The sequence below is a fragment of the Sapajus apella genome, unplaced genomic scaffold (genome assembly GCF_009761245.1).
Source record: "Sapajus apella isolate SASKATOON/1434 unplaced genomic scaffold, GSC_monkey_1.0 scaffold2, whole genome shotgun sequence".
NCBI classification, from domain to species: domain Eukaryota; kingdom Metazoa; phylum Chordata; class Mammalia; order Primates; family Cebidae; genus Sapajus; species Sapajus apella.
In genome coordinates, this window is record NW_022436942.1 from 26,827,559 (window position 1) to 26,850,915 (window position 23,357).

Genomic DNA, 23,357 nt, shown 5'->3' on the forward strand with positions numbered 1-23,357 from the left:
GTTCCCTAAGCTGATCTCAAACTCCTGTGATCAAGGGATTCTTCCACCTCAGCTTCCCCAAAGTGCTGGGATTACTGGGCTTAATGGCACTGTGTGGTAAAAACCATGTGTTACTGAGATTGGCAAAACTTGCCACAGTTACCTATTAACAGTTCAAGCTCACTATTCCGGTTTTTTAGTTCCCTCTAGGGATTTCCCTTACTTCTTATATTCAGGTATACATTCAAAATGATATATAATTATATATGTTATTTTTCATCCAGTATTTCTTTTTTTTTTTTGAGACAGAGTTTCACTCTTGTTGCTGAGACCGAAGGGGAATGGCGCGATCTCGGCTCACCGCAACCTCCACCTCCTGGGTTCAAGTGATTCTCCTGCCTCAGCCTCTCAGATTCGCAATTATTTTTACCCTTTAAATGTATCTCTCTAAATGCACATAGTAAGAATATTGTGTTCAAAAGTCCCCCATAGCAATAAGCCAACTGATACATTGATATGTATCTATCCCAAGTAGCTGGGATTATAGGCATGGGCCACCATGCCCAGCTAATTTTATTTTTTGTGTGTGTATTTTTAGTAGAGACAGGTTTTCTCCATGTTGGTCAAGCTGGTCTCAAACTCTCGACCTTAGGTGATCCACCCACCTTGGCCTCCCAAAGTGCTGAGATTACAGGTATGAGCCACCGTGCCTGGCCTATTTCTAGGTATTTTATATTAAAAATGTCTTCAAGTCGGGAGGCTGAGGCAGGAGAATCACTCGAACGCAGGAAGCAGAGGTTGTAGTGAGCCAAGATCATACCACTACATTGCAGCCTGGGCGACAGCGTCAGACTCTGTCTCAAAAACAAAAGACTTCGGGTTATCTGATCAGTCATACTGCTCAAAAATGAGGTCTTTTTATGAATGAAGAGACAGGCTTAGAAAGTAACTTGTCGAAGTAATAGGCAGAGTCTGTTAGAACTAAAGTCGTTTTTAGCACTCTTGCTTACCCATCATCCTATGCTCTTCTTGTTTCAGACTTAATTGAAAACAATATGGTTTAAAACCATACAAGTGATAGCCAGGCGCAGTGACTCACACCTATAATCCCAGCACTTTTGGAGGCAGAGGTGGGCAGATTACCTGAGGCCACGAATTTGAGATCAGTCTGGCCAACATGGCAAAACCCCATCTCTACTAAAAATACAAAAATTAGCCAGGCATGGTGGTACACGCCTGTAGTCCCAGCTACTCAGGAGGCTGAGGCAGGAGAATTGCTTGAACCCCAGAGGCAAAGGCTGCAGTGAGCTGAGATCACGCCATGGCACTCCAGCATGGGCAACAGAGTGAGACTCTGTCTCAAAAAAATAAAAATAAAAATAAAACCATACAAGTGAGAAGGTACACAATTTGTACTCCAATGAAGGTTAATACATTTTTGAGACAAGAAACTTAATATGTATCAATCACAGCAATGATCCCTAAAAAATGAACTTTAGGTAAAACTTACAGACTCCATGATAAAGGTAAGATTCTGATAATTTAAAATACGAGTATTTATAGTTCTCAACCACTGTACAGGACTCCAGAGTCAACAATTTTTTAAAAAATAAGACAGAGAGGCTGGGCGTGGTGGTTGGGAAGCTGAGGCGGACGGATTGACTGACGTCAGGAGTTCAAGACTTGCCTGGCCAACATGGCAAAACCCTGTCTCTACTAAAAATATAAAAATTAGCCCAGCATGGTGGCACACACCTGAAATCCCTCTACTCAGGAGGCTGAGGCATGAGAATCGCTTGAACCCTGGAGGCAGAGCCTTCAGGGAACCAAGATCGCGTTGCACTCTAGCCTGGGTGACAGAGTAAGACTCTGTCTCAGAAAAGTACAAAAGAGAAAAAGCACATAAAGCTTTTATGTTTTTCTCAATATAGCTCATTGAGGGTTACGTTACTAGAACCACTTGGTTTTCTTCCAAAAAAAAAAAAAATACTCCTTAGAAGATCTATTTCTGGCTGGGTGTGGTGGCTCTGGCTTATAATCTCAACACTCTGGGAGGCTGAGGTTGGCAGATCGCTTGAGGCTAGGGGTTTGAGGACACCTTGGCCAACCTGGAGAAACCCTGTCTCCACTACAAATATAAAAATTAGCTGGGCATGGTAGTGCACACCTGTAATGCCAGCTACTTGGGAGGCTAAGGCACGAGAATCACTTGAACCCAGGAGATGTAGACTGCAGTGAGCTGAGATTGTGCCACTGCACTCCAGCCTGGGTGATAGAGTGAGACTCTGTCACAAACGAACAAACAAAAAACCACAAAAGACCTATTTTTTCTCTTGCTCTGAAGCCTTCTGCACTTAAGAATGCTCTTCAAGTACTTGGGAGGATCCTATTGATTGTTCCTTAAGGAATGTTGCCAGATGAGATATACTCAGTCATATAAATATTAATAAACTAATTAATATTGAACATCTTCAAGAGAATTTGGAATGAATATATATGGAGATAGCAAAGAAAATCATGTTTGCATTTAATAGGTTCTATTAACAGGTTCTGCACAATCAGAACCTATTTATGCCCGTCACGCTCTGATATATAGTGGCATTGTTTTATTATTAAAATTTCACTCTCATAATGAGTTTGTGGTAGCCACTAGTCATATTAGTACCTAAATTTTCCTATGACATTCAAGTTTACTATCCATAGTGACTAGTCTTACCTTCTCTTTCATGTTCTCAAAAGCTCCTCCCTGGGCCAGTACAGTATTGGACTGCAAATCAAAAATGAATCCTGATGAATCTGAAAGAATAAGAAGGAAAAATATATTCAACATGATCCAAATGTAATCCATCCCCAAGACAGAAGGGCCAAAACTGGCTGCTTTTGTCCCATAAAACAATTAATAGCTACTTAGTTGCTATTTGGCAAATTCCATTACGTAGATAACTTATAACTGAGTTTTGAATTAAACTTATAAAACAAAAATTTAATTTTAGTGAAAACTGTCACAGCTTGAGGAAAACACTAAATACATAAACTATATTAGACTGTCCTGTAATCCTTGATATCATTGTTAATTATCCCACCTTAAGGCCCTCTAAAAATGCTACAAATAAATAGCTTCCCATGGTGAAATTTAACACTAAAGAATCTGAAAATGTGAGTGGGATGGAAGTTTCTGTAACATTAATAACACAAAGTAATTTCCTCTTCTAGATGGAACCATAAATGCTATGTTAATAGACTATAAACCCGTGAATACATTCATGTGTGCATCCCTAACATAATGCTTAATGAAACAAAGTATCCATAATTACAAAAATAAACAAATATTCTGGTTTCTCTGTACTTACAAAGAAAAGGTTATGTGCAAATTTAATCAGTTTCTTTACCCCTGACTATGTGATCAATAAATTACTTAAGCTTTAACACTAAACAACTTTGTTTTAATCCATAAGATACAATCTCAGGAAATGGTTAGAGTACTTTTCAAATTCTGATGTGCATACTTACCACCTATGGATACTTATGTTAAGGTGTAGGTTGTGATTCAACAGTCTGGCCTGTGGCAGATTTTTATTCCCAGGTGATAACAATATTACTGATCTCGGCACTGTACTCACAAGTAGCTTAGGAGTTAAAATTTCAACAACACAAGTGAAAGGAAAAATGTTGAGAAATGGGGAACAAAACACCCACAGTAATATTCTTGTACACTTTCCAAATTATTTTGCTGATATTACAGATATGTTTTAATTGAAGCTTCTTTCACGGCTTAATCTTGAACCCTGAACTAATTTAGATTTAACCTTTGTTAATACTGGCTGTTTCTAGACTGCTACTCAAATGAAAAATCGGGTTACACTTATACAAACCCAGTGTTTAAGCTTGAGTCTTCTAGATGACTATATAATATGATTAACTCCCAATTATTTTTATTAATTAAAAAGAGACACAGTCTACAAAAAGGAAGGTCCTATAGAACCAAAGTACTATTAGGAATCTTCTCAGAATTCCTATAGATCAGCCAAATGAAATAACTCAAATGTTTTAATATATCCTCCCCCAAAGAGGTATTAATGAGCAGTGAGATGATACAAAGGACATCAATAATCCATTTATTAGTGAATTAAACCACCAATCTCCTTTAGGGAAAAGAGGGAACATAAAACAGCATTTTGGGTTCTATTACTAGTCTCTTATACTTATCTAGCTCTGTTTTTTGTTTTTTCCTTTAACAACACACTAGAATGACACAAACTGCAGGGAAAACAAAGGGTAGGCTAGGCATGGTGGTTCATGCCTGTAATCCCAACATTTTGGGAGGCCAAGGCAGGTGGATCATTTGAGCCCAGAAGTTGGAGAGCAGCCTGGACAATATGGTGAAACCCTGCCAATAGAAAAAGGAGAAAAATTAGTTGGGCATGGTGGCGTGTGCCTGTAGTCCCAGCTACTTGAGAAGCTGAGGCAGGAAGATAGCTGGAGCCTAGGAGGTTGAGGCTGCAGTGAGTCATGAATGCACCACTACACTCCAGCCTGGGTGACAGAGAGAGATCCTGTCTCAAAAAAACAAACAAAAAACAAAGGATGGTTCTGCAAACACTCAATTATTGGCCAAAATAAATGAGCATAATTAGGGTTCATCTGGAATACTAGTCAGGATAATGATTAAAAATACATCAAGCAGCTATTTCAGTCAGGATCCCAAACAGGAAGTGAATAGCATACTCAAATTGGGCAATCTTAATAGAGTTTAATAAAAGGACTATTTTCAAAGGTGCTAGCAGAGAGTAAGGAAACCGATAGCGCTGTACCTCTTGTTATTGTGTTTGCTGGCTTTTAAGCAATGTGCACCACTACCCGAGACATGAGTGTGAGAAAGGAGCAGTTACAGGAGCCAAAGACAGAAAGAGCCCTTTTATCTTTGTGTCATCTGGTATGGAGAAGGCCATCAGGCAGTTGCTGTGATCTTTAGTCAAAGGACACACTCAGCCCACAGCTACCCCTCAGAGAAGCTTACAGGAATACATGTCCCTACCTAACTCTCCTCCCTGCCTCTGACTCTCCTGCCAATGCTCCCTAATGGCCAAACTCAAGTAAGCCAGAGGGCATGGGGGGCACTGAGATGGTCTGTGCAGGTCAGGAGGGCACAAATGACAATTTTGCACTTATAGTCTATGACATGAGGTCACCAAAAAGAGAAAGCAATAATCTAACATCTTAATTTGTCTACTCACTAGCTAACATTGCTTTTTTAAACTTAAACCAACACCTTAAGTAGATTGAAAACCTTACTTCAATCAAGTGGAGCTTAAATGTCTCTCAGTATTATACAGAAAGTAATTTTTAATTCCCATCAACAATACTTAGTGATTTTGAAACTCTTGTTATTTCATGAAAAGAAAGCTTAAGATTTACCTAATACTATTGGTAAGAAATAAAGCAGGATTTCATCTTACCAATATTTAGTTATGATACAAGAGCATGTATTCTATCAGAAATACATTTTTTTTTAAAATATAAAGATGGGGTTTCACCATGTTGGTCAGGCTGGTCTTGAACTCCCGACCTCAGGTGAATCGCCCGCCATGGCCTCCAAAGTGCTTGGATTACAGGCATGAGCCACCACACCCGACCCAGAAATACATTTTTAAGGAAAAAGTGCTGTTGAATATTTCCTAACTAATCCTGGGTGTTCAGGAAAAAAAAAAATTCTCAAGCAAGATTCATAAAAAAATATGAGGAAGCCTAGGCTGGGTCTGGCGGCTCATGCCTATAATCCCAGCACTTTGGGAGGCGGAGGGAGGCGTATAACTGGAGGTCGGGAATTTGAGACCAGCCAACATGGTGAGAATATCAATATGGTATTCTACTAAGAATACAAAAATTAGCTGGGCATGGTGGCACACACCTGTAATCCCTGCTATTGGGGAAGCTGAAGCAGGAGAACTGCTTGAACCCGGGAGGCAGAGGTTGCAGTGAGCCAAGATTGCACCACTGCATCCCAGCCTGGGCAACAGAGCAAAACTCCATCTCCAAAAAAAAAAAAAAAAAAAAAAAAGAATATGAGGGAGCCTTGAGCTTGAGCTTTCTTATTTATTTTGCTGTATCAGTAACCATTTCAGAAGTTTTTCTGGGCCGGGCGCAGTGGCTCAAGCCTGTAATCCCAGCACTTCGGGAGGCCGAGGCGGGTGGATCACGAGGTCAAGAGATTGAGACCATCCTGGTCAACATGGTGAAACCCCGACTCTACTAAAAAAAATACAAAAAATTAGCTGGGCATGGTGGCACGTGCCTGTAATCCCAGCTACTCAGGAGGCTGAGGCAGGAGAATTGCCTGAACCCAGGAGGCGGAGGTTGCGGTGCACCGAGATCGCGCCATTGCACTCCAGCCTGGGTAACATGAGTGAAACTCCGTCTGCCAAAAAAAAAAGAAGAAGTTTTTCTGGAATTACTTCAAATAGCACACATTAGATATATTTTAGAAAAAGTATGTTATTTACAGTATAAATGGCATATTTGTAAATACTGCAGCTTTTGTTATTATTGTTTTTGCTGGCTTCAAAAAAAAGGCAAAAGTTGTTTTAGGCACCAAGAATGACAAGAAATAGTTGAGTCTGATTATTCCATGTATTAAATCAACCTTGAACAGGTATCTTGACAAGCTTTAAAACATAGTTTCATTCTGCTGTTAATTTATAATTTAACCTGAAGATCATATTGTACCAAGTATTTTAGAATTAATTTGGTTTAAAGTTCTGATTATATTTATACCCAGGATGCATATTTATTTATTTAAAAAAAAACAAGTGTGGCAAGAATGAGGAGAAACTGGAATTCTGGTGCATTGCTGGTGGAAATATAAAATGGTACAGTGCCAATAAAAGCCAAATACTGGTTCCTTAAAGGATAAAACATATAACTACCATATGATCCAGCAATTCTACTTCTTGGTATACATCCAAAGAATGTCAACAAGGTCTCTAAGAGATATTTTGTACATCCATGTACTGCTGTAGACGTTGAGTTACACTGGGATACAACAGTGAACAAGACACATGTTTTTTGTCATCTTATAGAGTTTTACAGTCTAGTGGAAGAGACCGGTAAAAAGATGAATTCACCATCTTAACATAGCAACAATGCATTAATTTATCAAACTGTACAATACTAAACACATAGGCTAGACCTCCACAATAACACTATTATGGAGTGGAAATTATTAAAAGCTCTACCACCTTAGGTCCTATCTAAAGAGGTTTGGCAGAGCATATATCCCTAAATATTAATGGTTTAGTTTGACCTTTATCTATAAAGGAATAACACTGCATTTTATTTTTGGCATGCATTTGGATTTTTGTTCAACATCATGTTGTGAGACTCATGTTAAATTCTTTTTTTTTTTTTTTTTTTTTTAGACGGGGTTTCACTCATGTTACCCAGGCTGGAGTGCAATGGCGCGGTCTCGGCTCACCGCAACCTCCGCCTCCTGGGTTCAGGCAATTCTCCTGCCTCAGCCTCCTGAGTAGCTGGGATTACAGGCACGTGCCACCATGCCCAGCTAATTTTTTGTAGTTTTAGTAGAGACGGGGTTTCACCATGTTGACCAGGATGGTCTCGATCTCTTGACCTCGTGATCCACCCGCCTCGGCCTCCCAAAGTGCTGGGATTACAGGCTTGAGCCACCGCGCCCGGCCACTCATGTTAAATTCTTGCAAGTAAAGGCAGTTTATTCATTTTCATATGGTTTGGCTCTGCATCCCCACTCAAATCTCATCTTATAGCTCCCATAATTCCTATGTATTGTGTGAGAGATCGGGTGGGAGATGACTGAATCACGGGGGCTGGTCTTTCCCGTGCTGCTCTTGTGATAGTGAATGGGTCTCATGAGATTTGGTGGTTTTAAAAATAATCTCTGCACAAGCTCTCTGCCTGCTGCCACATACATAAGATGTGACTTGCTGTTCCTTGCCTTCTGCCATGATTGGGAGGCCTCCCCAGTCATGTAGAACTGTAAATCCAATAAACCTCTTTCTTTTGTAAATTGCCCAGTCTCGGGTATGTCTCTAACAGCAGCATGAAAACAGACTAATACAATTACTGAATAATATTTTATTGTATGATTATGCCATTATTTATCTATCTATTCTGCCAATAATGGACAACCAGGTATTAAAACTCAAATTTTCAGTTAACTAAGATTAGTACAGAATAGCTGGTGAGAATCTGGACAGTGGGAAATGATTTCTTATTTTAACTGTGCTTCTTTTCATACATGATAGCACTAATTCCAGTTTAGATCTGAGAGAAGTTGTTTGTTGTTATAAAAGACTTTGCTTTAGATGTTCCTTCTAGCACTGTAAAACAGTGAATGCTTTCCCTCTCCACCCCACCCCATCTTACCTTGCTTCATAGTAAAGAAATGAATAGGTCAATCCTAATTGCATGCTTCTGTCTCCAACTAAACCATGACCTTTCTCATAACACTACAGCACTGCAAAATCTGTCACTCTTCACTCATTAACCTTCATGTGAATGGGAATTAAGCCTGTCAGATTCTTTTTTCTTAAACCCACACAGAAGTCAATAATCAACTTCAATTATAAATATTCCTGTCTCCAAATAATTGTTAAAATTATCACAAGGCAGCTTTAAGTGTTAAACCTGTGAAGGTAAGAGACACTCTACTTAAGTAACACACTTGTTTAAGCCTGTTCTGGCCAAATGAAATGTCCTCTTTTAAAAAAAAACAAGTTATGGTGAAATATAACACACGTGTGGTGCAAATACATAAAGGATTATAGTGTGATAATTTATCACAAAGCAAATACCCAAGTACTACTACCTAGGTTAAGAAATAAAACACTGCTAGTACCTAGAAGTCTTCCTCATGTCCCCTTTCAATTATCTCCCACTCACCAAAGGTGATCACTCTCTGGACTTCCACTTCCTTTAAAATTCATACCACTTAAGCATACATCCCTAAGAATAATGGCTTAGTCTTACCATTATCTATAAAAGGGATAACCCTGTATGCATTTTATTTTTGGTGTGCATTTGGATTTTTGCTCAACATCATGTTCTAAAACTCATGTTACATTCTTACAAGTACAGGCAGCTTATTCATTTTCATTGCTGAATAATATTTCACTGTATGATTATGCCATTATGTATCTATTCTGCTAGTGATGGGCAACTGGGTTGCTTCCAGTTTGGGGACGATACATACAATGCTGTTTTCAATATTCTTGTACAAGTGTTCTGTTGTACCTAGGAATGCATTTCTGCTGAATATATTACAAAAATAGAACTAAATCATACAACATGTATAGCTTCAACTTCAGTACACACTGTCAAACAGTTTTTCAAAGAAGCTGTACCAATTTAGATTCTCACTAGCAATGTTTGAAAGTTTCTTTTGTGTGTGTGTGTGTGTGTGTGTGTGTATGTGTGTGTGACAGTCTTGCTCCGCTGCCCAAGCTGGAGTACAGTGGTGTGATCTCAGCTCACTGCCACCTCCACCTCTTAGGCTCAAGCAATTCTACTGTCTCAGCCTCTAGAGTAGCTGGGATTACAGGCGTGTGCCACCATGCCCAGCTAATTTTTGCATTTTTAGTAGAGATGGGTTTTTGCCATGATGGCTAGATTGGTTTCAAACTCCTGAGCTCAGGTGATTTGCCTGTCTGGGCCTCCCAAAGTGCTGGGATTACAGGCGTGAGCCACCATGCCCAGCCATTTCTATTGTTCCCCAAACACTCTTGCTTTTGTTATTCCCTTTTCTTTTCTTTTTTGAGACAGGGTCTCACTCTGTGGCCCAGGCTGCACGTAGTGACACAATCACGGCTCACTGCAACCTCAACTACACAGGCTCAAGCAATCCTCCAGCCTAAGCTTCCTGAGTAGCTGAGATTATAGTAACACTATAGGCATTGCCACTATGCCCGGCTAATTTTTTTACTTTTTGTAGAGACAGGGTTTTGCCATATTGCCCAGGCTGGTCTCGAATTCCTGAGCTCAAGGGATCCGACCACCTAAACCTCCCAAAGTGCTGAGATTAAAGGCGTGAGTCTTCACACCTGGCTCTGTTATTTTTAATTTTAGTGATTCTGGTATGAGATCAGTATTATAGTTATCTCATTATGGTTTCAATTTGCATTGCACTTACTTCTAAAAAGACTGAATGCCTATATATATTATTAGCCATTTGGATATCCTCTTTCCTGACATGCCTATTCTTGCCCAGTTTCTGGAAAGGGGGGTTATCTTTCTCTTATTGAATTTGTATTTCTGTATCTCTTAAACATGATCCAAGTTTCTTCTCCCATTCGGTAACTTGCCTTTTCATTCTCTTAATTGTGCCTTTTGATGAACAAGTGTTTTTAATTCTAATGTAATATACTGACATTAATTCTTTCCATTCTGGTTAATACATTTTATGTTTTATTTTAAAAGTCTTTCCTTGAGATAGTGGGAGCAAGTTACTTCAAAATAAACCATCGAAGGTGGGTAGAAACACAGACCAAAAAAATAGCCATATGTAGCTAATTATTGAACCTGGGTTACAGGTATATAAGAGTTCCTCATGCTTTTCTACTTGTTATAATCTTAAACTTTTTGATAATAAATTTTTGTTGGGGGGGGCGGTTTTGAGAGAGTCTTGCTCTCTCGCCCAGGCTGGAGTACACTGGAGCAATCTTGGCTCGCTACAGATTCAACCTCCTGCTCTTAAGTGATCCTCCTCCCTCAGCCTCCTAAGAAGTGGGGACTAAAAAGCACATGCCACCATGCCTGGGTAATTTTTTTAAAATTTTTTTGGAGAGATGGGGTCTCACTGTATTGCCCAAGCTAGTTGCAAACTCCTGGGCTCAAATTATCCTCCCAAAGTACTAGGATTACAGGTGTGAGCCACTGAACACAGCCTAACCTCACTTACATATGTGTAGTGTACAGTAGTCAAATTCACAAAGATAGTAGGTAGAATGGTGGTTGCCAACAACTGGGAGGGAATGTTAAATTACTGTTTAATGGGCATGGAGTTTCAGTTTTACAATATGAAAAGAGTTCTGGACATGAATAGCAGAAATGGTTGTACAACAATGTGAATGTACTAATGCCACTGAGCTATACACTTAAAAATGGTTAAAATATAAATTTTGGCCAAGCGCAGTGGCTCGCAGCTATAATCTTTGGGAGGCCAAGCCAGGAAGATCACTTGAAACCTAAAACTGGAGACCTGCTTAGACAACACAGTGACATTCTGTCTTTACCAAAAAAAAAAAAAAAAAAAAAAAAAATTTAAGTAGCCAGGTGCTTTCCTGTGGTCTCAGTTACTTAAAAGGCTAAGGCAGGATGATTGCTTGAGCTCAAATGTTTGAGGCTGCAGTGAGCTTACTGTGCCACTTCACTACAGCCTGGTTGATGGAGCAAGACTCTGTCTCAAAAGATAATAAAAAAAGATAATAAAAATAAATAAATAAACAAAAAGGGAACATTGGGTCTAACAGGTAAGAACTATTCAGTTACAGAAATTATAAATGGTCTAAAGTTGAAAAAGGCTAAAGAGACCACCATAACAGCAGCAGGCATTAAGGAGTGCTTCATTCTGCTAGACATCGTGAAGGAGCTCTACATGAATTATCTCTGTTAATCCTCCTGATATGCCTACACACAAGTCTTCTGCCATCTTGCCGTTTTACGGGAAAGAAAGAGGAGACCCAAAGCAGTAAAGAGATTTCCTAGCTTGCTAGGACAGCCTAGCTAGCTAGTGACAGAGATGTAATTTAAAAACTGAGTTTGGTTCTAACAATGTTTTATACCACTACTGATGTTCACATTGCCTTTCCTATTTACCCTCGAAGTTTTTTTTTTTAAAAAAAGAGGATGTCAAACAATTGTTCTTTATTCCCTTGAAGCTACAAAAGAAGTATGAGCTTAAATTAAGGCAGAAACAAATATGCTGAAGATAAGTTTAAAGTTTTGATGGCTAAGCAGCAAAACACTGGAACAAGGCTAAGAGGCTAATGATAGTATTTCTCAAGTCCCTTCTGATTGCTCCTCAAGAAGATGGTATACAACGAACTGTACTAGGTGGTTGGGAAACACTCAAAAAAGGTAACTGAAGAAGATTATCTTATGGTATGATTATCACGAAACAGATTTTTTTTTTTTTTTTTGACGGAGTCTCACTCTGTCACCAGGCTGGAGTGCAGTGGCGTGATCTTGGCTCGCTGCAACCTCCACATCCCTGTTTCAAGCAATTCTACTGCCTCAGCCTCCTGAGTAGCTGGGATTACAGGTGCGCTCCACCATGCCCAGCTAAATTTTGTATTTTTAGTAGAAACGGGGTTTAACCATGTTGGCCGAGATGGTCTCGATCTCTTGACCTTGTGATCTGTCTGCCTTGGCCTCCCAAAGTGCTGGGATTACAGGTGTGCGCCACCACACCCGGCCCACTAAACAGAATTCAAGAAGTCTTGCTAATAGAGAAGAGCCAGAAGGTACATGAGAAGCAAATGCAGTTGATTTATTAGCTGGTGAGCTGCTACATTATATATTTTTCTTTCTCTGATCTCTATTATTAATGTTTCAATTTGTACCAAACCCACAAATATAATTTTACAATTTAGGTGGGGAATTAAACTTTTAGAGAAAATAATAGACTTAAAATGGTATATAAATAATATAAATACTTCAGGTGGAAGTGAACAAATGGCTCAAAACATTTCTAGCACTATCAATAAAACCAGTCTATTTCACATAGAATAAAATTACTCCTGCCCAGGCACGGTGGCTCACACCTGTAATCCCAGCACTTTGGGAGGCCGAGGTGGATGGATCATGAGGTCAGGAGTTCAAGACCAGACTAGCCAACATGGTGAAACCCCGTCTCTACTAAAAAATACAAAAATTAGCTGGGCATGATGGTTTGTGCCTGTAATCCCAGCTACTTGGGAGGCTGAGGTAGGAGAACTGCTTGAACTGGGACCCGAGAGGCAGAGGTTGCAGTGAGCCAAGATCACGCCACTGTACTCCAGCCTTGGCCACAGAGCGAGACTCCATCTCAAAAGAATAAAAATAAAATAAAAATCACTCCTAAAAATGAGAAATGGGGCCAGGCACAGTGGCTCACGCCTATAATCCCAGCACTTTGGGAGGCCAAGGCAGGTGGATCGCCTGTGGTCAGGAGTTCGAGACCAGCCTGGCCAACATGGTGAAGCCTTGTCTCTACTAAAAATATAAAAACTAACCAGGCATGATGGCAGGTCTCTGTAATCCCAGCTGCTTGGGAGGCTAAGACAGGAGAATCACTTGAATCTGGGAGACAAAGGTTGCAGTGAGCCGAGATCACACCATTGCACTCCAGCCTGGTAAACAAGAGCAAAACTCTGTCTCAAAAAAAATTTTTTTTTCATTTTGTTCTCCTCATTCTCAGAACACACACAAAAAAATTTTTTAATAAGAAACAACTTGAGTAGCCAGAATAAAATCTTGTCTTGAGTTGTTAAAAAAGTACAGTTCAACTTTTTTGAATGAGATGAATGAAAAATGAAACATTTTTCATGGAGAGAGTGTTTAGTCACATCATTTTCCTCCCTCCCTCCTTCCCTCCCTTTATTGAGTTACATCATTTTCCTTCCCTTATTCCCTTCCTTCCCTTCCCTCCCTCTACCCCTTTCCTCCCTCTCTTTCTCTCTTTCTTTCCAGAGTGTTTTACTCTGTTGCCCAAGCTGGAGTAAGGTGGCATGACCTTGGCACACTACAACTTCTGCCTCCTGGGTTCAAGTGATTCTCCTGCCTTCCTCGCCTAAGTAGCTGGGATTATAGGTGTGCACCACCACGCTCAGCTAATTTGTATTTTTAGTAGAGACAAGGTTTCAGCACATTGGCCAGGCTGATCTCAAACTCCTGACCTCAAGTGATCTGCTCGCCTCAGCCTCCTAAAGTACTGGGATTACAGATGTGAGCCACTACGCCTGGTCCATGTTTTTCAAGTATGAAAAGTTTTACTTTGTTTTTTATTTTTTTAGAGACAGGGTCTTGCTCTGTCACCCAGGCTGAAGTGCAGTGGCATGATCACAGCTCACTGCAGCCTCAAACTCCCGGGCCTGAGTGATCCTCCTGCTTCAACCTCCCAAATATCTGGGACAACAGGCACACACCACCATACCTGGCTATTTTTTTTTTTTTTTTTTTTTGAGATGATGTCTCACTCTGTTACCCAGGCTGGAATTCAGTGGCATAATTTTGGCTCACTGCAACCTCTGCCTCCCAGATTCAAGTAATTTTCCTGCCTCAGCCTCTTAAGTAGCTTGGATTACAGTCACCCGCCAGCATGCCCAACTAATTTTTGTAAATTTTGGTAGAGACGGAGTTTCACCATGTTGGGCAGGCTGGTCTCAAACTCTTGACCTCAAGTGATCTGCCCACCTTGGCCTTCCAAAGTGCTGGGATTACAGGCGTCAGTCACTGTACCCATCTGCTAACTTATTTTATTTTTTTGTAGAGATGGGGTCTCACTATGTCGCCCAGGCTAGTCCCAAACTCCTGATCTCAAGTGATACTCCTACCTCAGCCTCCCAGAGGTGCTGAGATTATAGGTGTAAGCCACTGTATCCAGCCTTATTTTACTTTCTAAATATTTTTATTAAATACACTTTTATGTAAATCAAATGGTCATAGAACTTATAAAAGAAGAAAGAAGTGGACTTACAGTTACTTTCTTTTTTCTTTTTTTATTTCTTTTGAGACGGAGTTTCACTCTTGATACCCAGGCTGGAGTGCAATGGCGCGATCTCGGCTCACCGCAACCTCCGCCTCCTGGGTTCAGGCAATTCTCCTGCCTCAGCCTCCTGAGTAGCTGGGATTACAGGCACGCACCACCATGCCCAGCTAATTTTTTGTAGTTTTAGTAGAGACTGGGTTTCACCATGTTGACCAGGATGGTCTCGATCTCTTGACCTCGTGATCCACCCGCCTCGGCCTCCCAAAGTGCTGGGATTACAGGCTTGAGCCACCGCGCCCAGCCCTACAGTTACTTTCAAATACCTCTAAGAAAAATAATTGTAACACATTACTATAGTTCTTAAATGCTCTATAGCTCAGCCAGATTATATAGCAAGAAAAAAATTCTAGGCCTGGTGTGGTGGCTCAAAGGAAAACAGTTGCAATGACTCAACAAATTGGTAATCTCAATAAGGAAACTTAAAAAACTTTGAGACGGAGTGTTGCCCAGGTTGGAGTACAGTGATGCAATCTTAGCTCACTGCCACTTCTACCTCCCAGGTTCAAGTGATTCTTCTTCTGCCTCAGCCTCCCAAGCAGCTGGGACTACAGGCTTGTGCCATCACCTCCAGCTAAATTTTGTATTTTTAGTAGAGACAGGGTTTCATCATGTTGGCCAGGCTTGTTTGAAACTCCTGATCTCAACTGATCCACCCACCTCGGCTTCCCAAAGTGCTAGAATTACAGGCATGAGCCACCGCGCCCGGCAAGAAATGAAGGAAAATTCTAATTGAAAATACAATACCTGAAGAAAAAATTCACTAGACAGACTTAACAGCAGATCTGAAACAGCTGTTTCAGATAGGAATGATAAAATTGAAAAGGAACAATAAAGTTGAAAAGAGATCAACAGAAATTAAACAATCTAAAGAGCAGGTGGAAAAATAACATTGGGGAAAAAGAACAGGACCTCAGTCACTTGGTAGGAAAACATCAAGCTTACTATATGTGTAACAGAATCCCAAGAAGGAGAGGAAAAAAAAATTTTTTTGGAGAAATAATGGCTAACATTTGATGAAATTGCCAAGATATCCATACTAAGATATATCATAATCGAACTGCTAAAAACAAAGAGAAAATATTGACAGCAACAGGAGAAAAATGACTCATTACAATAGGGGAACAATATGACATATTCTGTGGAATGGCATATTTTAAATGCTGAAATTAAAAATGATCAATGAAGATTTTTTTTTTGAGATGGAGTTTTGTACTATCACCAGGCTGGAGTACAGTGGTATGATCTTGGCTCACTGTAACATTTGCTTCCCAGGTTCAAGCAATCCTCCCACTTTCAGCAGGCACTACTGTACCCTGCTGAAGATTTTTATATCTAGCAAAACTACCCTTCAGAAATATGGCCAGGCATGGTGGCTCACATCCATAATCCCAGCACTTTGGGAGGCCAAGGTGGACAGATCACTTGAAGTCAGGAGTTTGAGACCAGCCTGGCCAACATGGTGAAACCTCGTCTTCACTAAAAATAAAAAAAATTTTAAAAACTAGCTGGGCATGGTGGTGCAGCCCTGTAGTCCCAGATACTCAGCTACTCAGGAGATTGAGGCAGGAAAATAGCCTGAACCTGGGAGGCAGAGATTGTCATCAGCCAAGATCACACCACTGCACTCCAGCCTGGGTAACAGAGAGAGACTCCATCTCAAATAATAATAATAATAATAATTAATAATAAATTATTTAGCAATAAACAACAAAAAAATTGCAATAGTTGTATATTTAAATCTATAAACCATTGCTGAGAGAAATTAAGATCTAAAAAAGTACAGAGATACAGTAAGTTGATGGACTGAAAGCCTACATATTGCTAAGATGACAATTCTACACAACTGACCTACTGATTCAGTGCACTCTCTATAGATTCCAAGCAGATATTTTTGTAAGAATTGACAATCTGATTCTAAATTTCATATGTAAATGTAAAGAAACCAAAAAAGCCCAAAAAGTCCTGGGGGGGAAAAATCATTGGAGGATACATCTCCCTTCCTTATTAAACTATATTTACTATTAAGCCATACTAATAAATACAGTATACTAGCATGAAGACAGACATATATCTCAATGTAACAGAATAGAGTCCAGAAATAAATAAATCTTCATATGGTCTACTGATTTTCAACAAAGGTGTTAAGGAAATTCAATGGAGGAAAGATAGCCTCTTCAACAAAATGTACTGTAACAACTGTATATCCATATGCAAAAGAGTAAATTTAGACTCTTACACCTCATATAAAAACTAATCGGCCATTGGCTGGGCACGGTGGCTCATGCCTGTAATCCCAGCACTTTGGGAGGCCGAGGTGGGTGGATCAAGAGGTCAGGAGTTCAAGACCAGCCTGGCCAAGACGTGGAAACCTCGTCTCTACTAAAAATATAAAAATTAGCTGGGCATGGTGGCAGGCACCTGTAATGCCAGCTACTTGGGAGACTGAGGCAGAGAACTGCTTGAACCCAGGAGGCAAAGGTTGCAGTGAGCCAAGACTGCGCCACTGCACTCCAGCCTGGGCAACAGAGTGAGACTCCATCTCAGGAAAAAAAAAAAAAACAAAAAAAACAACTAACTCAAACAGGATCACAGACTTTAAAATATATGAGATAAAACTATAAAACTTCCAGGAATTCTTAGACGTGATACCAAAACCCAATCTGTAACAGAAAAAATAAAATAAAATAAAATAAATTGGGCTTTATCAAAATTTAAAACTTCCACTCTTTAAAAGACACCATTAAGAAAATTAAAAGAGGCCGGGCACGGTGGCTCAAGCCTGTAATCCCAGCACTTTGGGAGGCCGAGGCGGGTGGATCACGAGGTCAAGAGATCGAATCCATCCTGGTCAGCATGGTGAAACCCCGTCTCTACTAAAAATACAAAAACATTAGCTGGGCATGGTGGTGCGTGCCTGTAATCCCAGCTACTCAGGAGGCTGAGGCAGGAGAGATACTTTTTTTTATAGCTCTGGCAAAACACAGACATGAGATAAACAAAAGACTCTCTAGTTTTACAAAGGTCAAAGCAATCTGCTGAAGTTAACTTTCTTAGAAAGGAAAAATTAAATGCTAAACTTTCAGGTGAAATTATTTTATTTTCAACTCCAGAACCCTATTTTTACTACAGTATTTCTTAGTTGCAAGGTGAAAACAGATGCTCAATGTTTCAAGCATAACTGGGAAAAAAACAAACTGAATTATAACAACTAAGAAGAAACAAACTTGGCTATAAAAAAAACCTTTCTGTTGGTAAACTTCATTCCATAGAACAGTTCGGTTTTACTAATCTAAGCATTCCTTAGAGCTCAGATTCTTCCTACAGATTTACTACACAATGAAACTACAACTGTCGAAACCACAAATCTGGTTTATTTACTTTCTTATGTATTTGAATTGCCAAGTCAAATTTAAGTTTAAAAGCATTTCCTTCACATATAACAAGTGAGACCTGGACCTATGGAGCTTTGTTTTGAATTAAAGAAAATTAACTCTGAATTAGAAATTAAACTGAACTAGGGGAAAACACCAGGATACCTATGCTCATTCTTTTTTTTTTTTTTTTTTTTTCAAAGGAGGTGGAATCTTGCTCTGTTGCCCAGGCTGAAACGCAGTGCCTGATCTCGGCTCACTGCAACCTCCGCCTCCCGGGTTCAAGCAATTCTCCTGCCTTATCCTCCGGAGTAGCTGGGATTACAGGCACACACCGCGACACCCAGCTAATTTTTTGTATTTTAGTAGACACAGGGTTTCACCGTGTTGCCCAGGCTGGTCTTAAACTCTTGAGCTCAGGCGATCAGCCTGCCTTGCCTTCCAAAGTGCTAGAATTATAGGCATGAGCCACCGTGCCAGGCCTATGATCATTCTTTTAATCAATATATTCCAGTTATGTACAATAGTTCTAGTGCTACACTGTTCACTTTGTCCCTTTGGTTTTTTTTGTTTGTTTTTTTTTGTTTTTTGAGACAGAGTTTCGCTCTTGTTGCTCAGGCTGGAGTACAATGGTGTGATCGCAACTCACCGCAACCTCCACCTCCCAGGTTCAAGAGATTCTCCTGCCTTAGACTCCTGAGTAGCTGGGATTACAGGCATGCACCACCACACCCAGCTAATTTTGTATTTTTAGTAGAGACGGGGTTTCTCCATGTTGGTCAGGCTGGGTCTCAAACTCCCAACCTCAGGTGATCCACCCACCTTGGCCTCCCACAGTGCTGGGATTACAGGCGTGAATCACTGCAACCGACCACTTTCTCCCTTTAAATTTTTGCAGCTATTCTAAAAAAGTTAAAAAGGTTTTACAGTCTTTGTTGTCCTTCCCTCCATTATAACTACCCTTCTATTTCCTGACTGTCTGCACTTTGTATTCTACTTTAGACAAGAAGCTAGAGGATTAATCCTGGAAGGAAAGCTAAAGGAAGAAAGAAAAACCAGAAGCATTTAATCTTGCTCCATTGCCTTTCTCTAGAAAAACGTCAACTCAAACAACATAGAATATCCTGCAGTAAGCTAGCTCTCCTACCACATCTCTATGTTCAGTATCCAAAAATGCATCTTTGAGATTGTATGTTACAATTTGATAAGTTTGTGTGAGTAGAAAAGCTACTGTTATATGAATTAATTCCCAGACTGGTAATACACAAAGCTATAATATAATATCCACAAATACTTGTAAAACCATTCAAAACACATTAGAATGACAGTTTTTAAATATACAGATATAAATGGGGATCATTATAACTATGCTTTTAACAATTTATGCCCACATGTAATCTTACCCTTCTGGTTCTGTTTCCTGGACATTGCCATTTCTTTGATCTCAAAAAATATACAAGAAAAGTATCCTTTTGCCTTGTCTGGGTTTTGAGTGTAGGTATCTCTGATTTACAAGTAGGCAACAGAACTGTGTAGTTGGAAGCAATAAATACAAAATCCTGCTGTTGGAAATTCTGCTTGCCAGCTGTTAATCTCCTTTCCTTTTCTTGTATCAACTTCTTGTCAAGAAGTATCATTGCAGACATTCATTCATGTCTCCATTTCCAGGGAGATTCTGGAGGAAAAACATAAACACACACATATTATTACAATAATGGCTATCTGTACAAAACTTCTGAGATATCCACAAGGTTTCTTTTGCATTTGTCTATACAAAACTATTTTTTTAAGTACTCTAGAAACAATGTAGCTGCTGAAAAGCAGAATTTTTCCTAGGAAAATTTAATCTTAGAATCAGATTATCCTCTTTTAGTTTACAAAGTATGTTTTCTTAGTCTTCTTATCTTTTGTATCCATTTGAAATATCCCCATCTGCTTTGCAAACTAAAATGTTACCTCTTACCACTCCCTAAGATCTTTCTTACCATCTGATCTTCCCATCCAAATCAAGGACATATTCTCTTCCTCTAGAATTTATTATATCAGGTTTCCCGGCTCAAATACAGCTGTAAAAATTATAGGGGGAACTGTGAAATGTGAGAAACACACTCACCATACAAACCCAAAGAATGGACTTAAAGGCACAAAGAACAGCAAAAGTGAGACTTTTTAATAATGGTCTTGCAAGATCAGGCATCTGGTGGGTAGGCACACCTGGGACAGTCACAACAGGTAATTTATCTCCTAGCACACAAGTCCTTCCCCCAGTTCCTCATTGGTTGAATACTATGAGGTTATAATCTTCTGGGACCTTGTCTAAGTTTTATTATCCCCTCTAAGGTTATATCCCGGTCCCCTTCCCTGATTAAGTTTTGATTTCCCAATAACAAAACTCCCTTCCCTTTTATGGGCTGACCGTTCCTCTACATTCTGTTCGCTTACTGTGACCTCCTAGGTGCAAGAGCTGTGTGGTTTGTTACATTTGTGGGCTGGCTGCCGGTACCTAGATTTATCATGCCTTGAAAATGGACCATTTAAAATGTTTTTTTCACATGAAAGGAGGGAAGTGCAAAGGAATTTTAACATGGAAAACTGAAACATCAAAATAAGCTTAGTCCATACTGCAGGAAGCTCCTCTAAATTACAAAGATACAATTGCTGTTTTTCTATATTACTAAATTTTTTTTTGCATGTCATACAATCAATGCTTCAAAAATTACTAAACATTTTAAAGATACATGCTCAAGAGTTCTAGGTAAAGAAAGCGTAAGTTCCTGCCAGCAGAGATGTGTTAAGAATAAAAAAAAATTTAAAAATAATAAAAAAGGGAGAGATGGAAGAAAAATAGTTTTTTTTTTTTTTTTTGAGATAGAGTCTCACTCTGTCACACAGGATGGACGCGATCTTGTGGCTCACTGCAACCTCTGCCTCCTGGGTTTGAGCAACTCTCCTGCCTCAGCCTCCTGAGTAGTGCCCGGCTAATTATTTTTTTTTTTTTAAGTAGAGACAGGGTTTCACCATGTTGGCCAGGCTGGTCTTGAACTCCTGACCTCAAGTGATCCACCCACCTCAGCCTCCCAAAGTGTTAGATTATAGGCGTGAGCCACTGCGCCTGGCCAGTTTTTGTTTGTTTGGTTTTGTTTTTAGACAGAGTCTCACTCTTGTTGTCCAGGCTGGAGTGCAAGGGTGTGATCTTGGCTCACCGCAACCTGAGCCTCCTGCATTCAAGCAATTCTCCTGTCTCAGCCTCTCAAGGAGCTGGGACTACAGGCACCTGCCACCACACCCAACTAATTTTTATATTTTTAGTGGAGATGGCGTTTCACCATGTTGGCTAGGTTGGTCCTGAACTCCTGACCTCCAGTGATTAACCCACCTTGGCCTCCTAAAGTGCTGGGATTACAGGCATAAGCCACCATGCCTGCTGAAAAATAATTTTTTTTTTTTTTTTTTTTTTTTTTGAGATGGAGCCTCGCTCTGTCACCCAGGATGGAATGCAATGGTGCGCTCTTGACTCACTGCAACCTCTGCCTCCCAGGTTCAGGCAATTCTCCTGCCTCAGACTCCCGAGTGGCTGGAATTACAGGCATGTGGCACCATGCCTGGCTAATTTTTATATTTTTAGAAGAGACAGGGTTTCACCATGTTGGTCAGGCTGGTCTTGAACTCCTGACCTTGTGATCTGCCAGCCTCAGCCTCCCAAAGTGCTGGGATTACAAGCTTAAGGCACTGCGCCTGGCCAAATAATAATTTTTTAAAGCATGATAAGGATCATAGAACTCTTATACTTGGACACCTGACTGGAAGAATATTTACAAAATTCAATGCAAGAAAGAAATTAATTAGAGTAGACTTATATGAAATACCCTCCATTTTAAAAAGGAAGAATCAAGTATGTAATTTTGGGAAAGTTTTTAAAAATATTCCATCAAGAGTAAGAACCGCTACAAACCACATTGGGACCTCAGGAAAAGGAGGATGAGTATTTGAAGCTTACTTTCTTCCAGAACACTGAGCCAAGTTGTGAGAACCAGCCAAAGCCTATGGAAATACATGGAATATATCCCTGGATAGGGCACATTTAATAAGATTTTAGAAAAAAGAAGAGAGCTCAGATCTGCCAAAAATGACTGAATGCTTCAGTAGCAAGCTTCTCAACCCACACGTCCTCAGATTAAAGAAAAGAGGATAAGGCTGAGCACGGTGGCTCATGCCTGTAATCCCAGCACTTTGAGAGGCTAAAGCAGGTGGATCATGTCAGGAGTTCGAGACCAGCCTGATCAACATGGTGAAACTCCATCTCTACTAAAAATACAAAATTAGCAGGCCGGGTGCAGTGGCTTATGCCTGTAATCCCAGCACTTTGGGAGGCCGAGGCAGGTGGATCACGTCAGGAGTTCGAGACCAGCCTGACCAAACCAGTGAAACCCCATCTCTACTAAAAATACAAAAATTAGTCAGGTGTGGTGGCATGCACCTGTAATCCCAGGTAGTCAGGGGCTTGAGGCAGGAGAATCGCTTGAACCCAGGAGGTGGAGGTTGCAGTAAACCGAGATCACGCCATTGCACTTCATCTTGGGCAGCAAGAGCAAAACTCAAGAAAGAAAAAAAAAAAGAAAAGAGGATAGAAGCAACAATTGACAACTAACCACAATGGAAGAGCAGGGGTAGGATAGATCCCAAAGGAGTTTGGAAACATATCAAGGATATTCCGTCTATATTCTGTAGCTACAAATAAAAAGGTGTAAACAGAGTTATCCACATATAACATGAAGAAGATAACAGAACTATCAAACCTCCTATAAAAAAGAGAAATACATTGAGAGAAGAAATTACCATGCATCAGATGAAGAACGCAGTCTGGAAAACAATATAAGCCCTCAAACCAAAAGCAGATTCCTCCTTGAATACTTATTTGAACATTGCAAATAGGAATTTGAATTTCAGGCTGGGCGCGGTGGCTCAAGCCTGTAATCCCAGCACTTTGGGAGGCCGAGGCGGGTGGATCACGAGGTCAAGAGATCGAGACCATCCTGGTCAACATGGTGAAACCCTGTCTCTACTAAAACTACAAAAAAAAAAATTAGCTGGGCATGGTGGCGCGTGCCTGTAGTCCCAGCTACTCAGGAGGCTGAGGCAGGAGAATTGCATGAACCCAGGAGGCGGAGGTTGAGGTTGCGGTGAGCCGAGATCGAGCCATTGCACTCCAGCCTGGGTAACAAGAGCGA

General features: G+C 40.2%; 1 protein-coding gene across 3 annotated transcripts in view; it reads right to left on the minus strand.

Annotated features, from left to right (window-relative positions):
- The window catches only part of SPATS2 (spermatogenesis associated serine rich 2), a 144,702-nt gene that overhangs the window by 39,223 nt on the left and 82,122 nt on the right, over positions 1 to 23,357 (minus strand). For all 3 annotated transcript variants that reach the window (XM_032294339.1, XM_032294334.1, XM_032294336.1), the window contains 2 exons: positions 19,533 to 19,804; positions 2,696 to 2,775 (listed from right to left, as the gene is read on the minus strand). In XM_032294339.1, coding sequence (XP_032150230.1) covers positions 2,696 to 2,775; positions 19,533 to 19,563 — 111 coding nt within the window. In that variant the 5' untranslated portion in view covers positions 19,564 to 19,804. The remainder of the gene's footprint in view (positions 1 to 2,695; positions 2,776 to 19,532; positions 19,805 to 23,357) is intronic.